The 25801-nt window shown below is 42.1% G+C and overlaps 1 protein-coding gene across 1 annotated transcript in view; it reads right to left on the minus strand.

The window, feature by feature from the left end:
* Positions 1 to 25801, minus strand: part of slit3 (slit homolog 3 (Drosophila)) — a 265906-nt gene that overhangs the window by 3432 nt on the left and 236673 nt on the right. Inside the window, 7 exon segments of the mRNA XM_073486879.1 lie at positions 10831 to 10961; positions 12603 to 12843; positions 13347 to 13484; positions 14424 to 14517; positions 17099 to 17238; positions 22971 to 23008; positions 23010 to 23069. Coding sequence (XP_073342980.1) covers positions 10831 to 10961; positions 12603 to 12843; positions 13347 to 13484; positions 14424 to 14517; positions 17099 to 17238; positions 22971 to 23008; positions 23010 to 23069 — 842 coding nt within the window.

Raw genomic sequence — 25801 nt, forward strand, 5'->3', positions numbered from 1 at the left:
GAGCAGAACATCCAAAAGCACAAAAGAACAAGTGGAGCCACTTTTTTCCGGCGGTGGTCTGCTCCAGACTCCCGCTGCTGAACATCAAGACAATACATCCCTTTGTCTGCAGCCGCTCGTTGGCTAACTAGCTAAGGAGCCTTAAGTCAGCTTTGATTGACAGCTGTTTATAAAGCGCTCAGATTACAGTGATGTTACATTAACGGCCAATGGTGCGGGGCTTGTGAGTTCTGGAGGCGGGCCAGCGTGACTTTCATACAAAGTGCTGACCGTACAAAAGAAGAAAAAACAGGGAGCGGAGCAGCTGCAGTAACATTAGAAGAAGAGGAAAAGAGATAATGGTGATTAAAGAGATCGAGAAACAGATTATGGTTGGGACGGTGAAGAAGTGGAACAATACGAGGAAGGAGACGAGCACAAGAAGTGAAAAAAACAATTCAGAACAGGAAAGAGGAAGAAAAAACAACTTAAAAAACTTAATTATACATTTTTCCCAGAACATGTTGATACGTATTACATCTGACTAATAATAGATTTATAACACAAAATAAAATAATTATATGAAAGTTCAGAATCAAATCTTTGTAACAACTTTAAGACATGAAAATGCAAAACCCTCTGACATTTGGATTAATGCCTGGAGGGGAGAGATGAGTAACGAAGCCACTTATGTCATCAACAAGGGTAAAGAAAACATACTGTTCTCCTGCACTTCACTCTCGTTCAGCATTTAGCCGGCGGTTTTTCCAAAATAGGAGCTCCTACTTCACTCTAGACCCAACGCAGACACATACATGGTTTCCATTAGGAGCCATGTAATTTAATAATGATCTCAAACAGGCCTGCTGCAACCAAGCAAAAATGATGGTCCGTTAGCCTGAAAGATTAGCTCTCGATCTCACTCTTCACGTTGTTCTTTCTTTAAATGTCTTCTCCTACTTCTCTTCCACTTCTTCCTCACTCCTGGCATCTCTGTCTTCTCTTCTCACTCAGCTGTGCCCTCCTCTCCCCTCCCTGACGACGGCTGTTACAACTCCTCTAACTCTTCTGAGGCTTCTCCGCTTTTCCGTTCTACAGGCACTTCATCCCCCTTTTTAAATTTGTTCAAGTGTCTGGAAAGTTCAATCAAACAAGCCGCTCACACAGACGAAGAAATTGTCAAACTGATTTCGTGCACACGTTTGAAATTCACACACTCATTTTGAGACACACACTTTCTGAGCAGTGAGTCTGCTGTGACGCCGAAGCTCCACCGGGTGGCAGTAGATGACTAATGGTCAGTGGTTCTGAAGTCCGAGCAGATGCAGGGGAGAGAGAGTGTGTGTGTGTGTGTGTGTGTGTTTGCCAGCATCAGGTGCTGTGAGTGTTCGGCCAAGTGGATGTTTTCCAGAACCTAATGGAGATGTGTTTCTGTGTTTGTCTGTGATTCAACATATCACAAATATACAAACACAAATGATCTTTATGTTTAAGTACACATGCGAGCGTAGGTGTCCAGTCACACTTCTGACGGCTTCTTCATTTGAAACCCCACAGAGCCAGAACTGTTCTGCTGGCCAGGTTCAACCGAGAGCATCGTCTAGGATGGCCACCATCAGCTACGGCGACCGTACCCCGTTGAATCTGGGGCGTGGGCGACGGCAGTTTGGCTCTCTGGAGATTTCCAGTCGTTTTTTGTGGCAACCAAAGCCGGCTACTTTTCATGGAAAGGCGGACCAGCTCCAGCTGTTTTTTTGTGGTGACAAAAACTTTTTTTTCCTAGGGAGACTTGGGAATTTCCAGGTGTTTTAAGCCAAACCATGCTGTTTTCCTAACCCTAACCAAGTGGTTTTTGTGCCTAAACCTAAGCAGACCATCAGCACATCGTTGTGACGAGAGAGAAATAGGAAATTTAATCCAAACAAACACAACGGAGCAACATGAAGAAACGTTAAGCTTTAACGTATCTGTGGTTTTGCAGAAACGTACTCAGCTAACATTTATTCTGGTGATAGGGTTGCAAAAAGAGACGTGAGCCAATAGCCATAGCTTTGCTCTGGTACTTAAACAAATAGCACTACGCCTCCGTGGGTGAGGAGCATTTCTACTTTTTTTTATCAATACATACATTGTTGAAGTCTGCATGTGTTTGTGTGCGTGCGCATACTTAAGTTTGTATTTCAGGCTCTTTGAAGTCGGCCCTGTTGGCCCCGTGCATCAGCAACAAGCAGCCCATTATGGAGTTCAATAAAAACAAACACACAGCCGTAGCAGATTTCAACTGCCTCTCTCTCTCTTACTCTCATTGTGTTCAACCAAACCCACAAGGGACGTCAATTTCCTGTCAGTCCGGAGTCAAATACACCCTGAATGAGCACACACACACACACACACACACACACACACACACACACACACACACACACACACACACACACACACACACACACACACACACACAAATAAACTTCACGAAAAAAGTACTTCCTAAAAACCAAAAACTGCCTTTTTTATAATATAACTGAATCAAATACAAGCCCAGCAGTAATTACAGGTCATTGACTGTATCTCAAACTGAATAAAATATTTGGATCTGAAACAACAGTGCAGATCCACTTACACTGTAAAATCTAATTAGGCTCTGCTATCATTTACTTTCAATGCTTCGAAACCACATTCACAGTGTGTGTGTGTGTGTGTGTGTGTAAGTGTATTTGACAGTGAACCTTGTGTGTTTGTGAACTCGCATGTTTTTGTTGATATACACTTATGTGTTCATGCATGTTTGTGAGTGTGCACGTGTGCAGTGTGCAGTAATACGCATCGGGCTGTGTACGTGTTTGTGTGCATGTGTGTTTAGCAGCCCAATCTGATTAAAATGATGTTCAGCAGACAGGCATCCCAGTCCCATATTGCCGTGGTAACCTCAATTAGTCGCCGCTGAGACGGCAGCTGCTGAACGGCGAGCTCCTTCGCTGTTTTCTTTCCTTCGTTTTTCCAGCTCTCATTAAACCAGGCCGCCCGGTTCACATGAAATTTGTACTTTTCAGGAGTGGATTCGTAGCTTTTTTTGATGTAGAGTTTCAGGGAACGAACGCTCGCTGTTTCAGGCCTATAAGGTTTCAGCGTTACAGTGTTTTAAATGCCTCTGAGCGTTTAAAACCTATAATGTTCAAGGATTGTCTGATTGTCTGTTTTAACTGCAGCGCTGTGGTTTTTAAAAGCTGCATTCAGGTCAGACACTCAGTCACTTTTACTCATTTCAATCAGGGTATAAAATCAGTTTGTAAGACTTGATATCTTAATAGAGACTACATGTAGGAGTTTCCCCTTTTCTTATTAAGATGCCAAACATCAACTGTGTCCATGTGTTGGTGTGCATTGAGTGTGATTATACAGTGACACACGGGACACTGAGAAATGAGGTTTGGACACAATTAAAGGAACACCTGTACGATGTTATGAAAACCAATACATGTTACGCTGGACATGTGTTGATTCAATCTGGTCGTGCTTCTGTCTAAAAAAACCCCACAAAATTCAAAGGTGTTCCTGATGTCCCCCGAGTATCTTTGGATCTGTAACACATTTTAATTCACTTTCTGGATAGTTTCCCTTCTGAAATGCAGCCACGTCTTCACTGTAGACTTTGGAGAGTGAAATATTTGTCTTCTTTGAGGACATGTGGAGGTCAACACGAGCATCTCGACCAACCAAAATCATGTCCTCGGGGGTCAAGACCTCTTTTTTTTTAGCACATGATCGCTCACTGGCTTCCCGTCCATTCAAACTGCCAACGATGCTCAACTGAGCAGACAGATTGAACCTTGCAGTGTTGGGAGAGTATTTACTCCCTCACTTATTCCTGAATAAATTTCGACAACTGACCCAAAAACGGGGATATTTTGGTTTATAATCAGTGTTGTCACGTTATATTTCTGTCCCTCCTGCCTCAAATCATGTCTTCCTCTTTCCAACAGCGAGTCTCCTCCTCCCCTTTCTCTGTATCCCTTTCCATCTTCTTCTGTCTAACTATCCATCAGCGTCCCTCCTCACCCTACTTCTGTCTCCTCTCTGTCCACTCGCCCATCCATCAATCCATCGCTTCCTTTTTCTTTATCATCTTCTCCTCCTTTCATGTACACATCCCCTCCTCAGCTGCTCCCCGATGAATAACAGAAGATGTGCTCTCTTTGACCCGATGGGAGATCAGTGTGGCATTAGCAAAGGGCAGCACATTAATACAAAACAAACGCACGCGCCGCCTCTCTCTCCCACACACACACGTTCATGTAACATTGAGCATGCATAACCAGTTTCATCTGTTGCTAATGAGGGCACAGTGAAGGACTTGTACACCTTTTCTGTCACTGTCTCTCCGCCTTCTTCTTGTTCTCTACAAATCCAAAGCTCAGCCACCTGTTTGCTTCTCTTGCATGATTTTATTTTCATTATCATTCCCTCCTGCTTTCCTGCCTTACATCTTTCTGCACAGCCTGCTGAGATTCCTCGCTCTCTATTTTCTAATCCAATTTCTCTGTTTCAGTGGGGGGTTGTACCTCCTGTCCAGATGTCATCCGGGCAGACGTGCGTGTGTCTATAGGTGTACGCCCATACATAATTTATCTTTGCATTCATTCTGCGTGTTTGTGTGTTTCTGTGTACGGCACTCAGTGGGTCTAGGTTCTGCTCCAGACCTCCTCTCTGACCCGCTCCACCCCTTTCTTTTATAGAGCAAACTTAACCTAAACTCTTAGGTTTCCAACCACAATAAAATTGGCATCTCAAAGCCAAATTGTAACTGTTAAAACTGCAGTGACTCGTGATTTATCATTTAACCAGAATTAGTCTGACACAAGTGTGTCTTGGTCTGGCCTCGACTGCTACATTTCAGCTCGTCATCAAAAAACTGGCTCCAACACGTTGCCCTCCCTGGCTCTCCGGTTTCTACACAAGATAACCGACCCAGGGATCGTCCAGAAACATCCCAGGGACTGGCAGCGGTCCCTGGCCCTCAGTTGTACAACCGCAGTAACTGTATGGACAGTGCCATGTTCGAGATCTGCCAGAATTGCTGTGCTCAGACTGCGGTGGTTAAATGGTTACGCCATTCTGGACAGTATCAGCTGAATGGTGGCAGGACGTTCTGCTGTGCCTGCCTAGCCATGTGGTTTGAGTCAGTTTGTGATGTATTTCCAAATTAGGGCAGATAAGATAGACCATTTGCAATGCTCAGATTCATGCAATCAAAAGATGGCACATACAAAGGGCTACATAGACGCATGTGGTCAAAATGAGCCGCAAGCCTGGAGCTGGGCCTCGTCTCCTTCCAGACTGCTAATGCTAAACATAACACAGAGACAGTGTTTACTTAGCGCTTAGCATTGTGAATTGGATTCTATGGATCTCTGTTTCTTTCGCTCACTCTTAATCGGTCATTTTTCTTGTTGTCATCCTTGTCGACTTTCTCATGTTACCCTTCTTTTTCCCCCGGTCTCTTTTTCGCTTAACGCTTTCTGCATCTCTTATTCAATCTTTCCTTTTCCACACTACTGTACATCCCTCTCCGTCTTCATCTGTCTCTCTTTTGCACTTTCTTTCTTTGATACTCTCAGTTTTTTCATGCACTCTTTCTGTCTGTCTGTCTCCCTCCCAGGCGTGGCCCGTGTCAAGTTAATGCGACCAGACAAGGATAATTCCCTGACTCACTCTGCGGTTTACTTTTCCCCTCTGCTCTTCCCCCTCTTTCACTCCATCCCTCTGTCATCCCTCACTCCTCTCCCATCCGTCCTGCTGTTCAACCGTGTTTCATGGTCTTTTCATTTCGACTGTTTCTATCCATCTGTTTTTGCCTCTCCCGTTTTCTCCTCTGGCGGGCGACCTATTCTACCCAGTTATCTATTTATTGCGTTGTCTGCTAATTCACACACGCCCTCCTTCCAGCATCAGTCCTTCCATCTGTCTTTTCTGGCTATCTCTCCATCTATGTCTGCCTCTCAACTGATCAATCTGTCTTTTATCCATCCATACGTCCATCTGACTGTCCTCCTCTCTTTCCTACTCAACCTTTTCAACCCTGCCTCCACCCCTCCCCATCTGTGCCAGAAACTAATTAGATTTACCCAATCGTTTCCATTCTTTCATTCGATTCTTCCTTCCGCTCTAACCATCCCTTCCTCTTGTCCTCTCCTTGCCTTTCACAATGTGTCATGTATTATGAACATGAGCGCAATCTCTGCTAAGGTCATATTGTGGGTAAGTGGTTCGTACACATCTACCCACCCAGATTACAAACCAATCTCGCTCATGTGGAGAAACAGAATATCGCTGCAGTAATGGAAAGTGCACAGACGGCACAAAACAGCAAACTAGAGCGGGTGGCAAGCTGTTATGGCCAACAAAAACTGTCTTTCTATCCAGATGACCTCTTGGAATATATCCTCCCTGCTGAAGTGTCCTTGAGCAGGTCACAGTCTCTAACAGCTCCAGGGCTCTACAGCTGACCCTCTGCTCTGGCCTCTCTGTTGGGGGGGTAAAAGAAATCCACCTGCATGCTTCAACACAGCATCACATTATTATTATAATTAAGCTGTTTGTATGCATCAGTTTATCAAAGGTCAATGAAGACATTTGCCAACACAATGCGACACTAAACAGACCCTGCATACATGTGCTGCTGGGATGATGCCATAGTCCGTGTTGGGAAGTCGCTAGTCTGACTTTAGAGTGTTAAGAAGCTACAAAATAGAAAGCTGCACAGACGTTGTGTTTTGAAAAGACTTCCAACAAAAACAACTAAAATATTTCTTTACCTGACTTGTTGTCAGGGTCAGTGGTAATAAATAACTTTCCTAACTAATCACCCTTCGAGGACAACAACTAGGTATTAAAACCTGATACCATGTTACAAAAAATGGATTTGCAACATTCAAAACAATAAAATATTTCTAACCATAAAATCGCCCCCTGCTGGCCATTTGAAAGAATGCAGGTCTAAGGCACTTCCACATTAGCTTCACTTGTCAGTAACGCTATAAACACTGCTACTACTGTGAAACGACTCGATCGTTTCTCCCCTGGATGTGAGGTAAGCTTGATTGACATTTTATCAAAACCCTGACTCAATTTACTGCATTTTTTAAGAAGGGAAATACATGGAGACATGTAAAGTCGTCTAATTATAACTGAAAAGTAAAACGACTGCAGAATAAGCCAAAGCCAAGTAGAAGAATGTGAAATGCACATTTTTCCTGTGGGAACATGATTTTCTTTCGGAAACTATAAAAAAATGTGGAGGTTTAAATGAATCATAATTGAGATACCTGATGCAGAAACAGTCTTACCCTTGACAAAGTAAATTGTGGCTTCAATTTTCTTTTCCCACAGCTTCTTGCAGGATTTATAATATGAAGTAACATGCTAATCCTAAAGTCAAATTTATTATGAACCCGCTGCATATTATCATCAGAAGCAGTGAGGCTACCGGTACCTCCTCCTTCTCCTGCGACCTTGTCTATATCCACAGAGACAACAGGACGGAGAAGGGCCAAAACCATAAAGCGATATGTCACAAGCTAAGAAAGTCTCTGATTGAAATATATAGAAAGGAGAATGGTGAGTAAATGAGAAAGTAATAAGCTCTCTCCCTCCTTCCTCCCTCCATCTTCTTTCACTTCTTTCTCTCCAACCTCTATCTCCCTTAATTCATTCAATTACACCAACATCTGTCTCTGTCTTGTCCTTGATTTGCAGCTGGCATTATTACACTGACTGCTGCAATCATTCAAAAGTAGTACAAGAAGCGTTTTCATTATCTGTATAATACCTTGGTATAATTACCATAAACATGAGACCATGGTCAAGATGATTGGTAGCCTCTGTCTCACACCAGTGGTATTGTTGGTGCCTTTTCAAGTTGAAAGGTTTTTCGTAGTCCTTTCCAAGCTGGACTACATGCTGGAAGTTATTTTCCATACGATTTTAACACCTTCCATTATCTGCCACTGCAGGGAACTCTGGAAACTTTAGCTCTGTTTGGACTGGCAGAGCAGTGCCCGCTCCCTGCTGTGTGCAATAAACCAATTTCTTCTTTGACATAAAGTATAGCAGTAATGCAAATACAGTATATGATGCTTTGCTTCATTGCATATATCTTCCAGCCACACTTAAAGGTGTAATCTGTAGAAGGAGGCCAGATTTTTAAGGTAGCTTCGGCTACATATTCAACCAACAACTGCTGTTTTTTTGCAAGCTATCCTTGGCTGTAGCTAGCTACAATTAGCTAATTAGCTCATGGCTCAGTTAGAAATGGGGCTAGTGGCCCTTGAGTTTGTCTGGACTGAGACCTCGGATCACAGGGGAAACAGCTCAACTGGATTTAGAGCCTGACGTTGGAGTGAATGCAGCATCCACACAGCACAAAGGGGCGTATGGTCGTATTTATCTGTTTAGTGCAGAAAGCAGAGGTATGGGTATTTCATTTCTTGATATTTTGTGCGTTTATTTTGTCAGTTTATTAAACTACGGACTGTTGCCTCCTGCTGGTACAAAGTAGTATTACAAGACAGGGCGGGCTGGGGCTAACTGGTCAGCACGCTCATCTTCAGTAGACATCTCTGCAACACAATACATAGATGTCTTTTACGTAACGTCATCACTGTTGTTTCTTCACACTTTTGATAATGTGTTGAATGTTTTAAACTTACATTTTGGCCATATCTAACCAAATGAAGAGGCCAATCATCTCGTCTGTAGTCTTTTTGGCTCTTGGTATTTATCCAACGACTTATTATGTGTTTTGCATCGTTGTACGTGTTCGCAGTACAAACCGAATATCCCTTCGGACGATGCATGGTACTGAATCTTGTATCATATGTCCCTCTCACATCTCTCTCCCTCTTTCTTCCTGCCATAGACAGCGAAGACGGAGAAGCAGACAGAATCAATAGAAGCCAATCAGCACCAGACGAAGATGAACATGGGCCCTTTCTCCCTTTTCTCACTGTCTGCTTTAAAGTAAAGTCAGGCAATCCTTTTTTATCTCATCTCTCTTCTTATTCTTTATCTACTTTTTTTTTTCTTTCCTCTCTCTTTGTCATACACCTTCACCTCTTTCAGTGCTCCGGTCAGTTTTTTTTGTGCTTCTTCAAAATGGCGAGGGCAGAGAGAGTCAGTAAGGCATCATGGTGAGCTTCTTCCGTACTGTATTCTGTAAATGAAATGCTATGAGGTAATGTGTATCATTTTCTAGATCTCAGTCAGTTTTTGTTTTTTTTAACTCTCTTATTATGTCAAATGTCATGATAAATGTCACCAGAAACAACAAGTATTGTTCATAGCGGTTTGTGAGGTGTGTCAGAAAAGTAACCGCGACAGAGATTATTACATTTTATGCTCTGACAAAAAGCCACATGACCATATTTTTGTTTTTTTCTTGAATTATAACGTACAATAGTCTTTTATGGGCTGAGAGAACTCCATCACCCCTCCGCCTCTTTTAAAATCTTCTCAACAAACTCGAAAAGAAAGAAAACGCAAGAAAGTTTATCTGACTTTTTGAAGTCAAACAGGGACACATGTTTTAAATATATGGCAAAGCTTTTTGACCGTGGTGGTTCCACTTCTGACAAATGGTTTAAATGCTGAGTTCAAGCTGACCGGCTTGCATCAAATCATATAATCATAGCTTTCTTAGTTTTCACTGCATCAAATGGCTCCTGACATCTTGTGGATGTGGATTTAACCAGGCTGGGTTTTGACTTACAGTTTGACTTGTGTTACTCAAAACTCTGGCAATGTCTTTAATGATTATGTGAATTTGGATTTGTGCTAACCACCTTTCCAATGATCATTCTTCATGTTTGCACGTGTAAAGTTTATGTTGGTCTTGTTTGTTTGTAACGCCACATATAATACGTATCTCTGCGTATATTTCATAAAAAACCTTAAATGATTTCCTCCCGTAAGTAACGACTGAAAACATTACCTCACTTTTCTGGATTACTGTTGCTGTTAGCATAGCTTACCACGCTAATATCCATTCCAACCATAAATGTAGTTGATTATATAATATCCACAGGCTTTCTCAGACTCACTGAATGAGGCCTTTTGTTTCCTCTGTTTGAAGTTGTACCTAGAGAGACTTTTGGTGGGTTTCACTCAGGGACGCGACTGTCTCGTCAGGATTGTAAAGGAATTCTTCTGAGTTCATGTTTGTTTATAGAGGGAAGTGCTCAGACATGGATCTATTACTATGTGTGTGTGTGTGTGTGTGTGTGTGTGTGTGTGTGTGTGTGTGTTTGTGTGCATTTATGTGGGTGTAAGAAAGAATATGTGCCAGTGAATTTCTATGTTCATGGTCAGATCGAAGCCTCCTTTAAAGAACTGTAACTCTAAACTTTAGTTTGTCTGTATGTGTATGTGTGTACTCTGTTTTTGTATCAGGGTTAAAGCGCACTAACGCAACCTTGAAGCTCTGTAATACTTAAATCTTGCGAGTGTTTTACAGTTCAGTGGCCTAAATCTTTAACCAATGCTGAGCCAGAGCTGTAATCAAATGGATGTTCTGCATATTACTTTTCTTTCTGAGTGTGTGTTTAAGTGCTTTGTGATTTTGAAGTGTGCTTTCACTACCTTGAACTCTAGTATCTGAATCCAGTACAAAACAACTTTAATTTTTATTGAAGAATTGTAAATTAAGCGCTTAAAATGAGTATGACTAGGTGTGCATGCATGAGTAAGACAACAGGAGATCACCATTAATACACTAAGAGATGAAATCAGTAAGATCAATAAGAAAGTAAGAAAGCACTTTTCTTAGTGTGTGTGTGTGTGTGTGTGTGTGTGGCCTACCTGTACACAGTGGTGGGTGGGTAGTTGGCGATGTCATAGATAAGTCGTATGTGTCCCTGGTACAGCTCCAGCGCCAGTGGGTCGTGGTCCTCCTTATACAACAAAATACCGTTGTCTTTATCTGTAGCCACCTGGAGGGACGTTGGATGAGAGTTAAAGAACGAAATATTTCAAGACGGATAAAATGGGCACAGTCTGTGAAAACTTGCTGTTTTAATTGCCATACAATTAAGCTTTCAACGTCAGACACTTATTTATAATTAAAGCCTAAACAAAAATGCCAATTGTGCTAATTTCTATTGAGACCACCTGCTGGGATGCATTACATCATAATGATGAGTAATATATCTAATTAATATATTTGTGGCTATGTAAAAACTCCTCGTAGTACGTTTAAGTTAAATGTGTCTGTGGCCGCTGTCACGTTACTGCAGATAATCATTTTTAGCTTCTTTTTAAGAGCTTAAGAAGTGGTGAGTTTACTGTAATCCACTCCTTGGCTGCAGTATTGCAAAATCTACACCGCTCTGCCCTCAAGTTTCTAAGACCTGGCGAAGCACCTAACTGGCAGCGAGCGAGTATTTAGATCTCAAGTGTTGATGCAGCTCCGAGTCAATGAGAAATGAAAACGACTTTTGATTCGCAGTGGTGTGAAAATGAGGAGAAAATGTAAATTTTGCCACTCGCGTCCCTAAACGAGGTCACTCTCGCTTCCCTCTCACACAGACACACTTGACATGTCACACTTGCTCGCGTGCTCCACTAAGCGCTAACTAACTAGCGAGTGGAAATGGGGCCAAGGGGCCAAGCACTTAACACTCTTGGCTTCAATGGAGCATAGCCAAGTCAACACCTGCTAACAAGCTGCTGGAGAAAAAGAGGAGAGCGAGGCAGACCAAGAGGAGGAAAGGAGGGAGAAATGTAAAGGAAAAAAGGGAGAGAGACAGAGACAGAGAGAGAGAGTAAGGGGATTGAAGAAAGAGGGCTATAGAAAAGTGGGAGCAGACTGAAAGAAAAGAGCGAAAAGTGTTAAAGAGAAAGAGAAAAAAACATCCAGTGATTTATGAAGTGCTGTGGCCCTTTCATTCTTTTTTTTTATTTTCTCTCTCTTGCCTCTCAGTCAGGGCCTCTTGGTGGAGTTTAAACAGCCTTGGCAATGACATTGAAAGCTCTTGGCAGGAATGCAGAAGCACATGCACACTCACACACACACACACACACCCACCCACCCACACCAACACACACACATGCTCACACAGATCCAAACAGGTGGTAAATATCAATTAGATCGCTCTCCGTTTCTTGTTTCTCTTTCGTCCACTTTGCGCTCTTCTTTCCAAAAAGGAGGAAAATATGTCTCTATTAGGATATAAACTCTCAGGTGTCCAAAACGTATATTATCTGTGTGAATGAGCGTGTGTGTGTGTGCATGTGTGTGTATGTGTGTGTGTGTGCGTATATGCGTGCACAAGCAGGAGAGCTCAGTGTGCGATGGAAACAGAGGGTGTAGCAGATGTTTGCTTTGCTTTGTCGGCACTAAGTCGTGCAACTCTATAGGCTTGATTTGAGCAGCTCACAGCTCTGTTTCAGGCAGCCCAAAAATGTTTTTCCATGTAGCGCAGCAGAATACGGCTTTTCTCCTTTCAAAGGTTGGCATACTTTACAGGGTAGGGTTTTAATCCTTTATTAAGGAAAGCAGGAACAATTACGTTACTTTGTAGGTTGAACTTTTTCTATAAACATCTTGTTTTTTCTTCAAAGGTCGACCATACCTGTAATGAAATGTGAGCTGTGGGACGGAGCTTCGCGCCCGGCAGCTCCACGAATCCATCTCTACCCAGGAAGTGAACGGTGGCCATCTTGTCACATTTGCTGCCGTAGAAACTGGGCATGCAGCGGCAGACGGGCTCCCCAGCAACCACCAGGCACTGGGCGCCGTTCTGGCAGTCGGATTGGTCGCAGGGGCTGGTCTGCAGCAGGATCATTGGCGGAGGGTTCTCACAGAACAGCCCACTGAGGGAGGGGCAGATTAAACAGGAGATAACTTATTCATGGAGCTTTAATGGGGTGATTTGCTGTGTCTGTTTCCCCTGATAAAACTTGTTTGGTACTTCCTCTTTGCATTGCATTTGGGTAACACATTTTTGAAGCTGGAAAGGTAGTAATCCTGAAGGAAATGAACTCCCACACAGGATCCGTCTTTATTCTGCCGTCTCTCTCCTTTTTCTACTTCTTTCCTGCTATGACTTCCTCTCTCTCTCTGTCTCTCTGTCCCTTGTGATGAATTTGTTTCTCTCATGCCAACAGTCTTTGCTATAATTAACCACATGGAGCTGCATCTGCTGCACACACACACACACACGAGCACACACACTTGCACACAGTGGGTCCAGACAGTCAAGTGTCTGATTATGAAGCGCCATCTGTACCTACTCCCAGTCTGGCCCTGCAGTGTGTCGCTGTGTTTGTGTCTGTTTTAGAGCCATTTGCCGAAGATGTGTGTCCGTGACTCTCACCTGAATCCTTCTTTGCAGACGCAGGTATAGCCATTGACGGCGTCCACACACTCCGCTCCATGTTGACACTTATTCTCCAGACAATCATTATAGTCCTGCTCACAGTGTTGGCCCACATAGCCCGGTAAACACTCGCACCTAGAGCAACATGGAAAATATGGATGGGATTAGTGTGTGTGTTGGCGACAAGCTCAGCCTCATGACCACAGATGCTTGACAGTTCAAACAGGCGCCGGTTTTCAGTAATTTTCTAAAGCTCATGTTTTTAGAAGCAACAAGTTTCTTACCAAGCTTTGTACTCGCTGTTAAGCTCCAACTTTGTGTATTTAAATGTAAATAGGAAGCTTGCAAGCTATCTGCTGCTACTGTTGCTAAACCAATCGGCAGTACCGAGCAATTCTAGAGGAGAAAATGTAGATTTTAGTTTATTAGAAAATTAGGCAAATGGATAAATTATAAAATGTTCGAAGGAGAGTATTGTTATATATATTATACTTGTGTGGGCTGTTACGCAAAAAAGCATGTTGTTGTGCTCCATGGCCAAGGAAACATGTAAAATATCTAAACTTATAACTTACGTTATCTTTTGTTTGATGACAAAATGTTGAATTCATACTCACAATATGGGGCAACATATCATCGGAATAACTGCTAATTACATAACTGTAGCTGCGGTTAGTGAGTTAACACAGTTAGCCGTGCAGTTAGCAGTCCAGGCTGGGAGCTCAGTGCACCGGGGCAGCCTTTGGCGTTTACACTGCTAGAACTGGAGCTTTGAAGCCTTACGCCCACGGGGCTAGCTGGTTAGCATGCTTAAGTCTTGAATGTTTTCAAAATTCTTGCATATTGCAGCTTTAAAGCTCAAAGGTTAAAGAAAATATCTCAGGGTAAAAACAGAGAAACCTGTGTTTGTGTGCGTCTGTCTGTCTGTGTATGTCTGATCAAGATCTCCAACGATTCTTCTTGTTTCACAAAAAAAAGTCAGCTTTCAACTTTTTGACCTCCCTCCTGCTGTTGTCACTCTCAGTGACCTCTGACCTTTTTAAGTGCTGACCCCCCTGCGTAGCCGTCACTCACCTGTAACTTCGGCCTACGTGGACGCACTTTGAGTCGTGCTGACAGGGGTCGAATCCATGGAGACAAGGGTCAACCACCTCCTCGCACAGGTCGCCTGGTGACAAAGCGTGAAAGAAAAATATTTGCGTCTTTAGTAATTAAAAGGTTTGCGTGTAAGGTCTTTTTTTTAGTACATTGGGAAATGAGGGAGAAGACTATCAGAAAGACAGAACATATTTTAAAAAAGGAGGCGGAGGAGTGGGCCAGTCTAACCTTTTCACATGCTCTCTGTCAGCTTCAAATGACAGGGGAAAAGAAAGAAAACAAGCTGGTGGAAAAAGAACATTTATAAATGTGTCTATCTTGTTCAAGGCCTCAGATAATGTGCAGAAGAAGCCCTCATCTACACATGAACACACACACACCTACACACACGCTCAGAAGAAGGAGCATTATCAGCTTTTTCTCAGCGTTGATGGAGAAGAGGGTTAATAGGCTGCTGTGTAACAGTGGCTATGGTGCACACACACACACACACACACACACACACACACACACACACACACACACACACACACACACACACACACACTCTTATGCTCAAAGGGTGAGAAGGGTTAACAGTGTGTGTAAAAGCAGTAGCTGAAGTCGGTCACATGAGGGAAGAGGGGATTGAGAAAGGTCAAGTACATTTCCATCGTTCTCTGCCTGCTTTAATCTAATCCTGCCGCCCCTCTCCCGCCCTGTCTGTCTCCACCGCTCTTTTCTCAAGTCGCTTTAAGACTCATGTTGTTCTGAGCTGTGGTGTACACCTGCAGCTGCTGATAGATGACATCAGAAATCCTATAATCTACAGCGAATGTATGAATAATCTGCATCTTTAATCTTTGCCAATCAATTTGAATTGACTACGTTAAAGCAGCGTTTCCATACAAAGAACCTGTGAGGGAACAAAAAAGGTTCCTCCGCTTTGTTGTCGAACAGGATTTTTTGCCGCAGTCTTAAGACCCATGAAGTCAAAAAAATAGTCATCTGATGTGTGAATGATGTGTGTCTGCAACTAAGGCTTTCATCTGGAACTCCATCTTGGATGTGTCGAAGCACAATTAACTAACCAAAACAAAAAAGGTTTTGCATATTTTTAAAAATGGCTGCTGAAATACTACCCAGTACTTCCCTCTGAGCTGAGGACTGGGTGGGGAAAATGTCCCTGGAAGTTAATTTTAGACCCTGGTCCATGTGGTGGAAATGCACTGAGTTCCTTCCAAAGGTTTCCTAGTCCCTGGAGAAAGTTCCTGCAGTGGAAACGCAACTTAAGTGCCTCCTAGGTGAGGCTATTTCACACTCTTGTTACTTAGTTAAAGATGCCAACATTAATTCATCAACGTGAAGTTAACTGTGATACGTTTGTGTGATTACCATACACGGATTAGACCTGTCGTTGAGGTTGTTACTGAGGATGATAAACATGTTGGGATTGATTTACCCATTGCTGTATTTGAATATCAGTGCTTGTGCCATAAAGCATAATTTCAATCATTTCAAACACCAGTGGTTGCATTTTAATTCAAATGTGTTGTGCAAATGATGAATGAGAACAAACCCTCATGGACTTGGTGACCTCCTGACTTTTTCCTCTCCGGCCAAAAAGGTCAAAATTTTCACAAAAGATACAGCATCTCCTAATCTACAGGACGGTGTGTAGCGCCTTCAGGTTCATGTTCATTTTTTTCTTTTAAGCGTGACTCTCTCATTTTGTCTGTAGAAAACCTCATATCAGCTCTTTAAAAGGTCTTGTGACCTTAAATCTCGATTTTTCTTCCCCTCTGGTGCAAATATGACGTGACAGTCCTGGTTTGCTGAGTTCGGAGAAAGCTTGAGCAACTAGCGAAGGACTGTCCTCTTAATGTGACACCTGATGATTACGCTCCGGTTCATTGAGCTGAGTGGAGGTTCAGAGCCAAAGGAGCCAGCTGTGTGTGTGTGTGTGTGTGTGTGTGTGTGTGTGTGTGTGTGTGTGTGTGTGCGAGGAGTGTGTGTGTATGTGCAACAGCTGTATGTGGTAAGGTGGCTGGCAGTGTGAGAGGAAACTGTATGCCAACAACGATAATGACCCAGTGTGTGTGTGGGTGTGTGTGTGTGTGTGTGTATTGACTGTTATCCAGTGTCAAAGGGGACCAGCTGTGTGTGTGTGTGTGTGTGTGTGTGTGTGTGTGTTTTAGAGGACACTGTCACAGATAGAAAAACTTAACTTCCCAGTCAGCAGTTTAGCTTCGACTTGCTGGACTCCACCAAGTGAGGGCTCTCTCTCCTCCCCCCGCTCGCTGCCTCTGCCCTTTATCGGCCCACTCTTTACCCTTTTCCCTTCGCCATGTTTATTTTTCCCTTTCCTCTCTACTACACGCTCCCTCTCTGCCGTCTCTCCGTCATTCTCCCCGTCTCTCTCCCTCCCTCTCTCTCTCTTCTGTGTGATTGCTCTTTCAACCTCCTGTAGGAGCAGTTTCAGGTCAGTGCGGAGAGGCTGTCCATTATAACTTACCATCCAGTAAAGTGGAAAATATGATTTTCTGTGTGTGTGTGTGTGAGTGTGGTCGTGGAGGGACTTGGTGACCCCGGCGGTCTCTGAGGAGCAGCGGCTGACGGTTTCAGGAAGGAAGAACTGAGTGTAGAAATAGATTACGTATGTGTGTGTGTACCTGTGTAGTTGGGTGGACAGACGCAGGTGTAGTTGTTGACGCCGTCGATGCAGGTGGAGTTGTTCTCACAGTCGTTGTCTTCACAGTCGTCCGGGTTCATCTCGCAACGTTGGCCCTCGAAACCCGGCGGACACACGCAGCTACACACACGGAGACACAAACACAATGTGCGTTACAAGACGTGACCGAGGCCGGATCGGATCACACACTCGCGCCGCTCTACTTGAAGCAAAATCAATCGGCTGCTCAGCTTCACTGGTCCTCAAATTCTGCTGTAAGAGCTTTAAATGAAAACTCTTTAATCTGTATTCTAGTGGGTTTCCTGTCCGGGTTCTTACACACCACCGGAGCCAGAGCATATCTATATTTAGTGGTCCAAAAAGAGGCACCACTTCATGCCTCATTTTATAGCAGAAATTAAATTTTAACTGGACTGTTCAAGGTTTAAACTATTACTGCCCCACACAAACCCTCCCCGACGATCCTCTTCAGCACTAAAATGTAGACTCCTTTGATTTGTGTCTTTCTTCTTGTCGGAGGATGTTTCCCTAATGAACACCAGAAACTTTCAAACTAAAACACAGCCAACCCAGAGCTAAGAAAAAAAACATGCTGAGATAAACTTTTTTTTTCCTAATTTGATGCCACCACTGTCTGACACCGCCCACCTGAGTAACTCTAAAGGAATTATCAAAGCGTCTTCCTCCACCTCCCCTCCGTTCATCTTCCTCCCTCCTCCATCTTCAGATTCATTTCGCCCTCCTCCTCTCTTCTCACCAGCCCTTGATCTCCCTTCTTCCCACCCTACGTATCTCAGCCCGGTTAACTCCTTACAATTGATCACATGCACTCAAAAACACGCACTACCTTTACATAAAGATCAACCTCCGCTACACACACACACACACACACATGCGCAAAGTTTGATAAACAGCTCGCCCTCTCCCACGACTCCTTATTGTTCTTACATGTCTTTGAATTAAGTTGCCTTTGGATGAAAAGGATTTAAAAAGGAAGGTCATCCTAACACATTAAGCACACTTGAGAAATAACTATCAGCCCACACAGATACACACTCATTCCTAAGACAGTGTATCCTCCGTCCTCCCCTTGCACCTGTAAAACTTACTCTGTTTTTGTTTCACTCTCACTTTGACTTTTCTAATCTAAAGTTACTGCCCTCACAGACCTTTTCTCACGCTAACACTTATCTCACTCACTCCCTCTTCCCACACACATACATGATATTCATTGCATACCCCCACCCTGTCTGTCTGCTGCTTTTCAGAAAAAGCTAAATTTAAAGCTGGAGCCAAGACTCCAAAAGAAAGTACAGTAAGCCCCCTGCAATACAATGAGCTTATTAAATTGTTGTGGCTGACATATTAGCAACCGCTTGTCTACTTACACACCCAGCAGGCCCAGAACAATATGAACACATTGGAGTCATATTTCTAGCCAAAATAAAGTTAAAAAAAATGCTCTGTTGAGCTGTGGTCTGGTCAAAAAATCTACTAAAAACAGTCCATGTGTTAGCATTTAAAACTATAGAAATGCCCTTCTTTGCAATGTGTAATTGGATGTCTGAGGCTGCTCACATTTGGCATCACCATCCGTCCTGAGTGATCACGTCACATGTGGGCAGCTCTGAGTACAGGTGTGATGTGTGGACCTCCCAAAACGCATTGAGGATGCATTTGAAATCCAGTCACTCAGACCACATCCAGAGGTGGTCTGAGACACAAGTGACCTCATTGTTTTAGCAGTGTGCACCAGATGTGTCGTGGGCCACGCAGAAGGACCGCCTACTCAACTGATGTCACAATAACAATCATTATCAATTAAACATTGTCTGGTTTCCATGTGGTTCACGCTTAACCCTGCCAATGTTAGCAGCAGACGTTTGTGAACGAACTCCCCGTTTCATATTATCATTGAACTAGTTAACCACAACATCCCCAGACTCCATTTAAAAAATCACATGATTTTAAGAGCTGTTGTGTAAAGAGAAACTGGACAAACTTTGTGATATGGCTACGGCAAATTCTAAATCATAGGTGCCTTCTGGTAAATTCAGCATTAAATACAAACATTAACAAGTTTCTTTATTTGTAATTAGTTTGATTTCATGTCTAAAGTGCGTATTACCTCCCAACAGCTGTTTGAACACACTGTTTTAACTGATTTCACCATTTACACAAAATGTATTAAAGAATATAACAAATTGATGGTAAACATGTCTAAATTTACCAATACAGTAAAAGGTAACTAATAAATGATTCTTTTTGTGGCCTGTGGAGAAAGTCCCCAGACTCCCTTAAAAAAACACTAAATTTTGAGACGAGTCAGTTTGTGAAACGCTGTCTACAACAAATTATTTACTATTTGGGCCTTTATTTTAATTCAGCAAAAGTTAAACATGAAGATATTTCTTTCGTTGTGTGAAAAATGTAACCATTTGTTTGAGTAACGTAATGTTAGGTGTATATTTGGAGCTGGGAAGAGAAATAGGAGGCCCATGTTGAGACGCATTTAATGCCAGGTGTGAACTGACAGGCTTTAGGCTGTCCACTTGTGATCGGATCACTCAGGACGGATGGTATCCCCAATGTGAGTAGCCTCTAATTCAGACATAAAACGGCTTAACATGTGCTTAACAAACCTGACAGGAAGACGCATATACTCCTAGTCGAGACATCATAAATTCGCCCAGATTGCACAAAGAAAATGTTGCCTTTGGGTGTAATTACATTTTTGATTGGCTTGATTTGTATAGTTATGTTAATAAGTGGTCACTCGTCTACATAAACATAAAAAAGAGAGAAGAAGAAGAGGAGGAATAATAAAATAAATTGCAAGAAAGAAAGACGACAAGAACAAAAAAAAAGACATGAAATGCAACTAATGTTGAAGATGAAATGTTCCCACGAGAAACAAAAGACAAAGAAATACAAATGAGGGGAGCACTGCCAGACCCGACCCGGGTCAGAGAGCACTGTTCCACTAATCAAATCCCAGTCCTGACATTTAAAGTATATAGTTTGACAAATGGGTTCCTGCTAAGAACCGAGGCTAATTGGAGTTACTGAATATCCCCAACTGATTATATAACATGTTAAAATGTCAAAGGGGTCTGGTCTCCCACTCTTTCTGTCTGTCTCTCTCCGTGTTTCTCAGAGGGCACGCGTACCTTTACCTGTGTTGGTATTAACATTAAGAGAAGATCCGTAAAGGGTAAAGAGACCCCTAATTGCATTACCACGCGTGGACGTTAAAGGCCAGACGCACATCAAAGCTCCACAAAGGGCAAAGGCCTTGTTAAGGGGCTCGCAGAGGAGGCAGATCTGGTTATGATATTTATAACAATTGTTTCAATCAGAGCGGCTGTTTGTCATGAGTCTGGGACAAAGACGGAGTTTTCTGACAGATGCTGGTGACCCTGGCAGGCAGACGGGTGCTCATTCTTGCACACGATTACTTGAATTAGTTTTATTATGCCCCAACTAGCTGGAAGTCATTACAAAGCACCCTTAGGATTAACTTTGATACTATTTGGTGAACGTAAATCCATGACCATAAACCATCCAGTTTTAATTGAATTTCTTTTTGGATCTTGTATCTTTTATGAACTGCATTTATATACTTGTTTTAATGAAGGTTTTATTTTTTGTATCTGTTTATATTTTGTATGTTTTATGTCATTTTTAAAACTGTTACTTGATGGCATCGTAAATAAGGGGCATGCCCTCAATGGTCTTAAAAGCTAATATGTGCACAGATAATTATTTCACACTCAGAAAGTGCCGTATTTGATTGTTTTTAATAGAAGCAATCTCACTTCCAAGGCTGCCTCCTCGGCCCCTTCAAAGAGTTTTTAAAGAGTTTAAAATATTGTGTATTTAATGTGGTTTGGTTCAATTTAATGGCTGTTTTCTTAAAAATGTATCAAATTAAAAGTCTGCTTTTAATGAATTTTTACTTCTAAACAATTGGAGACTATTTTGATTACTTTTGGTCTGCGGTCTACAACCAGAGTTACGTTTTGTCTCTCTGCGCTTAATTCCAAATTCATTTTAGTGTCTCAGTCCAAAAGGGATTAGTCATGAGACGACAGGCGACAAGGGCAATGTGGCGTTTAATATTTGAGATTGTGGCCATAAAACAATCAACGAGTTTTCACAATTCTACTAAACATTTACAGTATTTCAAGCTGTCGGATTGTGGAAAAAAAAAAACGCAGCAGAAGCCCAGAGGTGTGAGAAGCACGTTTGAGCTCCTGTATCAGCTCCACTCTCCACAACCCTCAACAACTGCCACTGAGAGGCTCTTGACCCCCGACGTCTCCAGCGGAGCTGCTCTGCTCAGCCAGGAGTCAAACTGTGATTGTGTTGGGCAGCTCCCAGGTGTGAATGTGTGAGACTGAATGAATGTGAAACAGGAGGTTCCTGGAAAGAAGCGAGTGCGGTGCGGTTCTCTCGGATGAATATAGATGAATAAAGGGGTCAAGTACATTATCGACTGTGGTTTTCTGCTTGTGTTATATATGAGCTTTAAAAGGTCCAGTTAAGGGGGGTTAGATGCAAAAATGGAAAATAATACTAAATAAATAAAAAAAATTAAGTTTTCATGAGTTTATAATCAAATAAAATTAAGAGTCATTATGTTTCTGTTACCTTGAGGCTTTTTATCTAAAATAGGAGCAGGTCCACCGTGTTGCACCGCCTTGTTTCTACAGTAGCCCAGAACAGATCACATTTTTTTTTTAAGGGTTAAAACCTAAATAGCAAAAATTGTATTAATGCTAACTGAGGTATCCCAGGAGGAATTCATTTCTCCACAGTTTATACATACTTATCTTTATTTTATCTATTAAATTATCTGGCATAATTGCAAAGTTGTAGGTGTAACTGAATGTTATGTTAGTATATTATTTAAATTCTTAAATATCTGTCATTTTTTGATGGCTTTGGCTTTTTTTGTTCTTCCTTTTCTTTGTTTTGTTTGACTCAATGCCATTGTAAATGAGGGTTACACATCAATGATCTCTCGAGTATAAATACAGGTTGATTAAATTGACGTGTATTCAGTCAGAGAGAGACAGTCTTATACTGCTGTGCTGCATCGTGCTTGCACTTGATTTTGTGTGTCTGCAAAACTGTCAAAATTGTGTAAATCTGCTGTAGTTTAGTGTTTATTTTTAGGATCCCAATTAGCAGTGCCCCAAAGCACAGCTGTAGATGAAGTTGAGCTGTGGATTAAGTCCATACACATCTCGTTGTTCATTTTAAAACATAAAAAATAGATCACACTTTTATTATATACTGCTGCTTTTCAGTGCTGCAGTTGAGGAGCACTGACAGAAGTTTAAAACATCCCTTTAAGCGAGTGAGGAGGTCAGAGAGGGCACAAGGATTTAATGAGCAGACCAAATGGGGGCTTCCTCCTCTCAGAAGTCCCCTCTGTTCCTGTCTAACCCAACACACACACACACATGGGCAGTAAAAACACATCATGAGGTCAAAGTAAGTCACTATCTCGGGTAATGCATTGTCCAGTGAGGCAAGACTGTCCACTCTAATCACATTGTCTATATTTCTGGGAGCACAGTAAGTTAATTTCCCCCTGAAGATGAGAATACAGGGTGAAGTTTATAAAACGTCTCCACTGATGGGGCGGGGCAGCAGGGTAGGAAGGAGCAATGAGATCTGACCCACAGCATAAATGGATTCCCTCAGGATTTCTTCTGAAAGGACTGTTTTATTCTTCTCAATCTCCTACATGCAGTGTAAAAGCGAACGGTTGTGTTGCTGATCTCAAGAGACTGTACTGGAAAATCTTAAAAGAAAGTTAACACAACTGATCTTCTTCGTACCTGAAGTGGTCTTCATGGCCAGGCTGAATGTGGCAGGTATCCTCCATTAGAGCAGGGGAAACTAATACAGGCGTTGATGGGTATTTCACAGTTTTGACCCTGAGAGAGGAATGAATTGAATCTTGGAGGTTTTCCATCAAGAGACAATTTCACTTATTCGATACTCAATCAAAGACCCAATGCGGCTCATGGATGCTTTCTACATCACTTCATAGTCCCTGTGAGACAATCTCTCCGTCTGGCTCAGGATTACATTCTGCTTCTTCCTTTCTGACAAAAGTACAAGCAGTGGAAGTAATCAGTTACATGATATTGATGATACTGACGGGTGTCTGGATGGTAATGACTTGCATTTAAAAAAGCACTTTTCCTGTTCTAGCAGCCACTCAAAGCCACTCAGTGATGAAATGTAACTAAGTACATTTACTCAAGTATTATACTTAAGTTGGATGTTGAGGAACTTGAACTTCACTTGACTTTTTCTGCTACTTTCTACTTTCACTACATACAGTTTGAAGTTAACTGTCGCATTTTTACTCCACATTTTTTTTTTTTCTGGATAACTTTAGTAACAAGTTACTTCACAGATGCTGCATCAGAGCCGAAGTAGCTCATTTTAAAATCAACGTATTTAATCTGTAATCGGATTAAAAAACAAAACAAACAACTTTCCTTGTATAAACCGGAAAATACTCAACATTGCATCTAATAATAACACTCCTTGTATACAGCACATACATTTAATATATGTATAATTTACTTTAATTTGCACTTCCATACCTAACTACATTTAGTTATGGTTGGTTTCAAATTGACAGTGTTTGATATTGGATTAGGCTCCATTGAATCAAAGGGGACTGTTGGGCCTTTCTACTGAGTGATGTTCTACTTCGTTATTGATTTACAACGTCAAATCACAGTGGATCAATAAAGTTTTCCTTCGACATTGATCTAAATGAATGTAAAATGATGTTTCTTTTCATCACTTTCATAAATACTATATGCAGGTGTTTTATATTTTTCATTAAAACAAAGTCGTCCTTTTTTCCTCCGCTGCTTGCAGACAGTTATTATTTATTTTATGCACTCGTAATTAACAACCAATTTTCTGCTTTCAGACCGCAGAATTTTGAATATTTTAGCTGCGGTGAAAAAAAATAGCCTGCAGACAGATAGAGGGGTTGAATAAATCGATTCTGGCTGCTTAATCTCAAAAATACAGCAATTTGTCAACCGACCAATTTCTCAATGAGTTTTCATTACTGTTTGTCTCCTTTCTGCCTCGGCTCTTACAAACATTCATCAGCTTACACATGTGTATGTATGTGTCTCGCAGTATTCACACATGATTCAACCTACTGCCTCAGTTTCCTAAATAAACAACTTTCACTGGGAACTCTATCATGTATCAGAGTCCTACACTCTCTCCCTCCACATCGAGCCCTGCGGCTGTAGTTTTAATTTCAAACCACCAAACCTTTGGTCGCCAACATACCCACTTCCGCCGATCAAAGCAGAGAAGTGGACGTTTCTGCTCGTGTTCCCTTTCCATCCATCTTCATTATTTCCTCCCCTCTTTTCCTTTTTATTGCAGCCATTTGTTTATGTTTTGTTCTCTGTCTCTCTCTCTTTCGCCGTCCTTTCTATCAGATGTTTTCTCTCTCACATTTACCTCTTTCCTGCTGCATTTATTATTCTTTTTTTACACATCCACCTCTCTCACTCACTCTCTCCAAGTTTCTCCTCACTTCTTTCTCCTTCTCTCTCTGCCTCCTTTGTTCTCTGCTGCTCCTTCTTTGATTCTTCTAACACATTTTAATTAACGTTGTCCCAGCGGACTCCGACAGAGAAAGGAAAACATGCACACAGACATGTACATGCACAGGCACACACGCGGATGTGCGTACACACAGCCGACAGTCCCTGCTTCCCAGTCTGTGACCTTGGCAAGTGATGTTTTAATTAAAAGCGAGATTAAGGCTTTGTCCTGCTGTAAAAGCCCAAAGGTTATGAGGTGTGTGTGTGTGTGTGTGTGTGCACATGAGACAATAAGTGTATCTTTAAAGTGCTAACTCACACTCATACACAAACTCCCACAGACACTTGAACCCACTGATCTCTACACACAAAACAAACTGCTCGGTAATCCAACACGTGCACACCACTCACACATATTCCACACATCACCCGACCACTTGTAGATCTGCGTGCCTCCCCTGATGCAGGGGTCTTGACAATTATTTCACCGTCTGTCTTTGAACAGTCAATACCGCCAGTTCAGCGAGCTGCAGTCATCGTTTCTCTATTGATGAACAGGTAGATGCATTATGCATGCGCGGCTGAAGCTAAGCCTGATAATACTGCTAATACCACAGATTTATGCAGCATGGCTGTCAATCTATAGCATACCTTTCACACATCGAGCCAATTCCATGAATCGGGCAGCAAGGATAATATTTTTTCTTCTTACTCACAAGTATAATAAATAAAGGAACCACCAAATAATGCTTATTCATGTGACAGCGTGGGTAGCTGGTATTAAGGGATCAGGAGAAAGCACACGTTACTAACATTTTCAGGGTTCAAAGACTGATTTACACTGCTTCAACACATGCTAGAAGAGATTTTCACTCTCTTTTACAATCCCAACAAACAGCATCGATGATGGAAGAGCTGAGGAACACAACATCCAATATTTACTACAACAAGAGCCAACTTCAATTTGCATGGGACCACAACATGTGGAGCTGAATCACAAGTATTGCATTAAAGCATTTTGAGGTTTTCTTTTACAAATTCAAAGAAAATATTGATTGGCGCTCTTAAATCTT

The sequence above is a fragment of the Pagrus major genome, chromosome 18 (genome assembly GCF_040436345.1).
Source record: "Pagrus major chromosome 18, Pma_NU_1.0".
In the NCBI taxonomy this organism is placed as follows: Eukaryota; Metazoa; Chordata; class Actinopteri; order Spariformes; family Sparidae; genus Pagrus; species Pagrus major.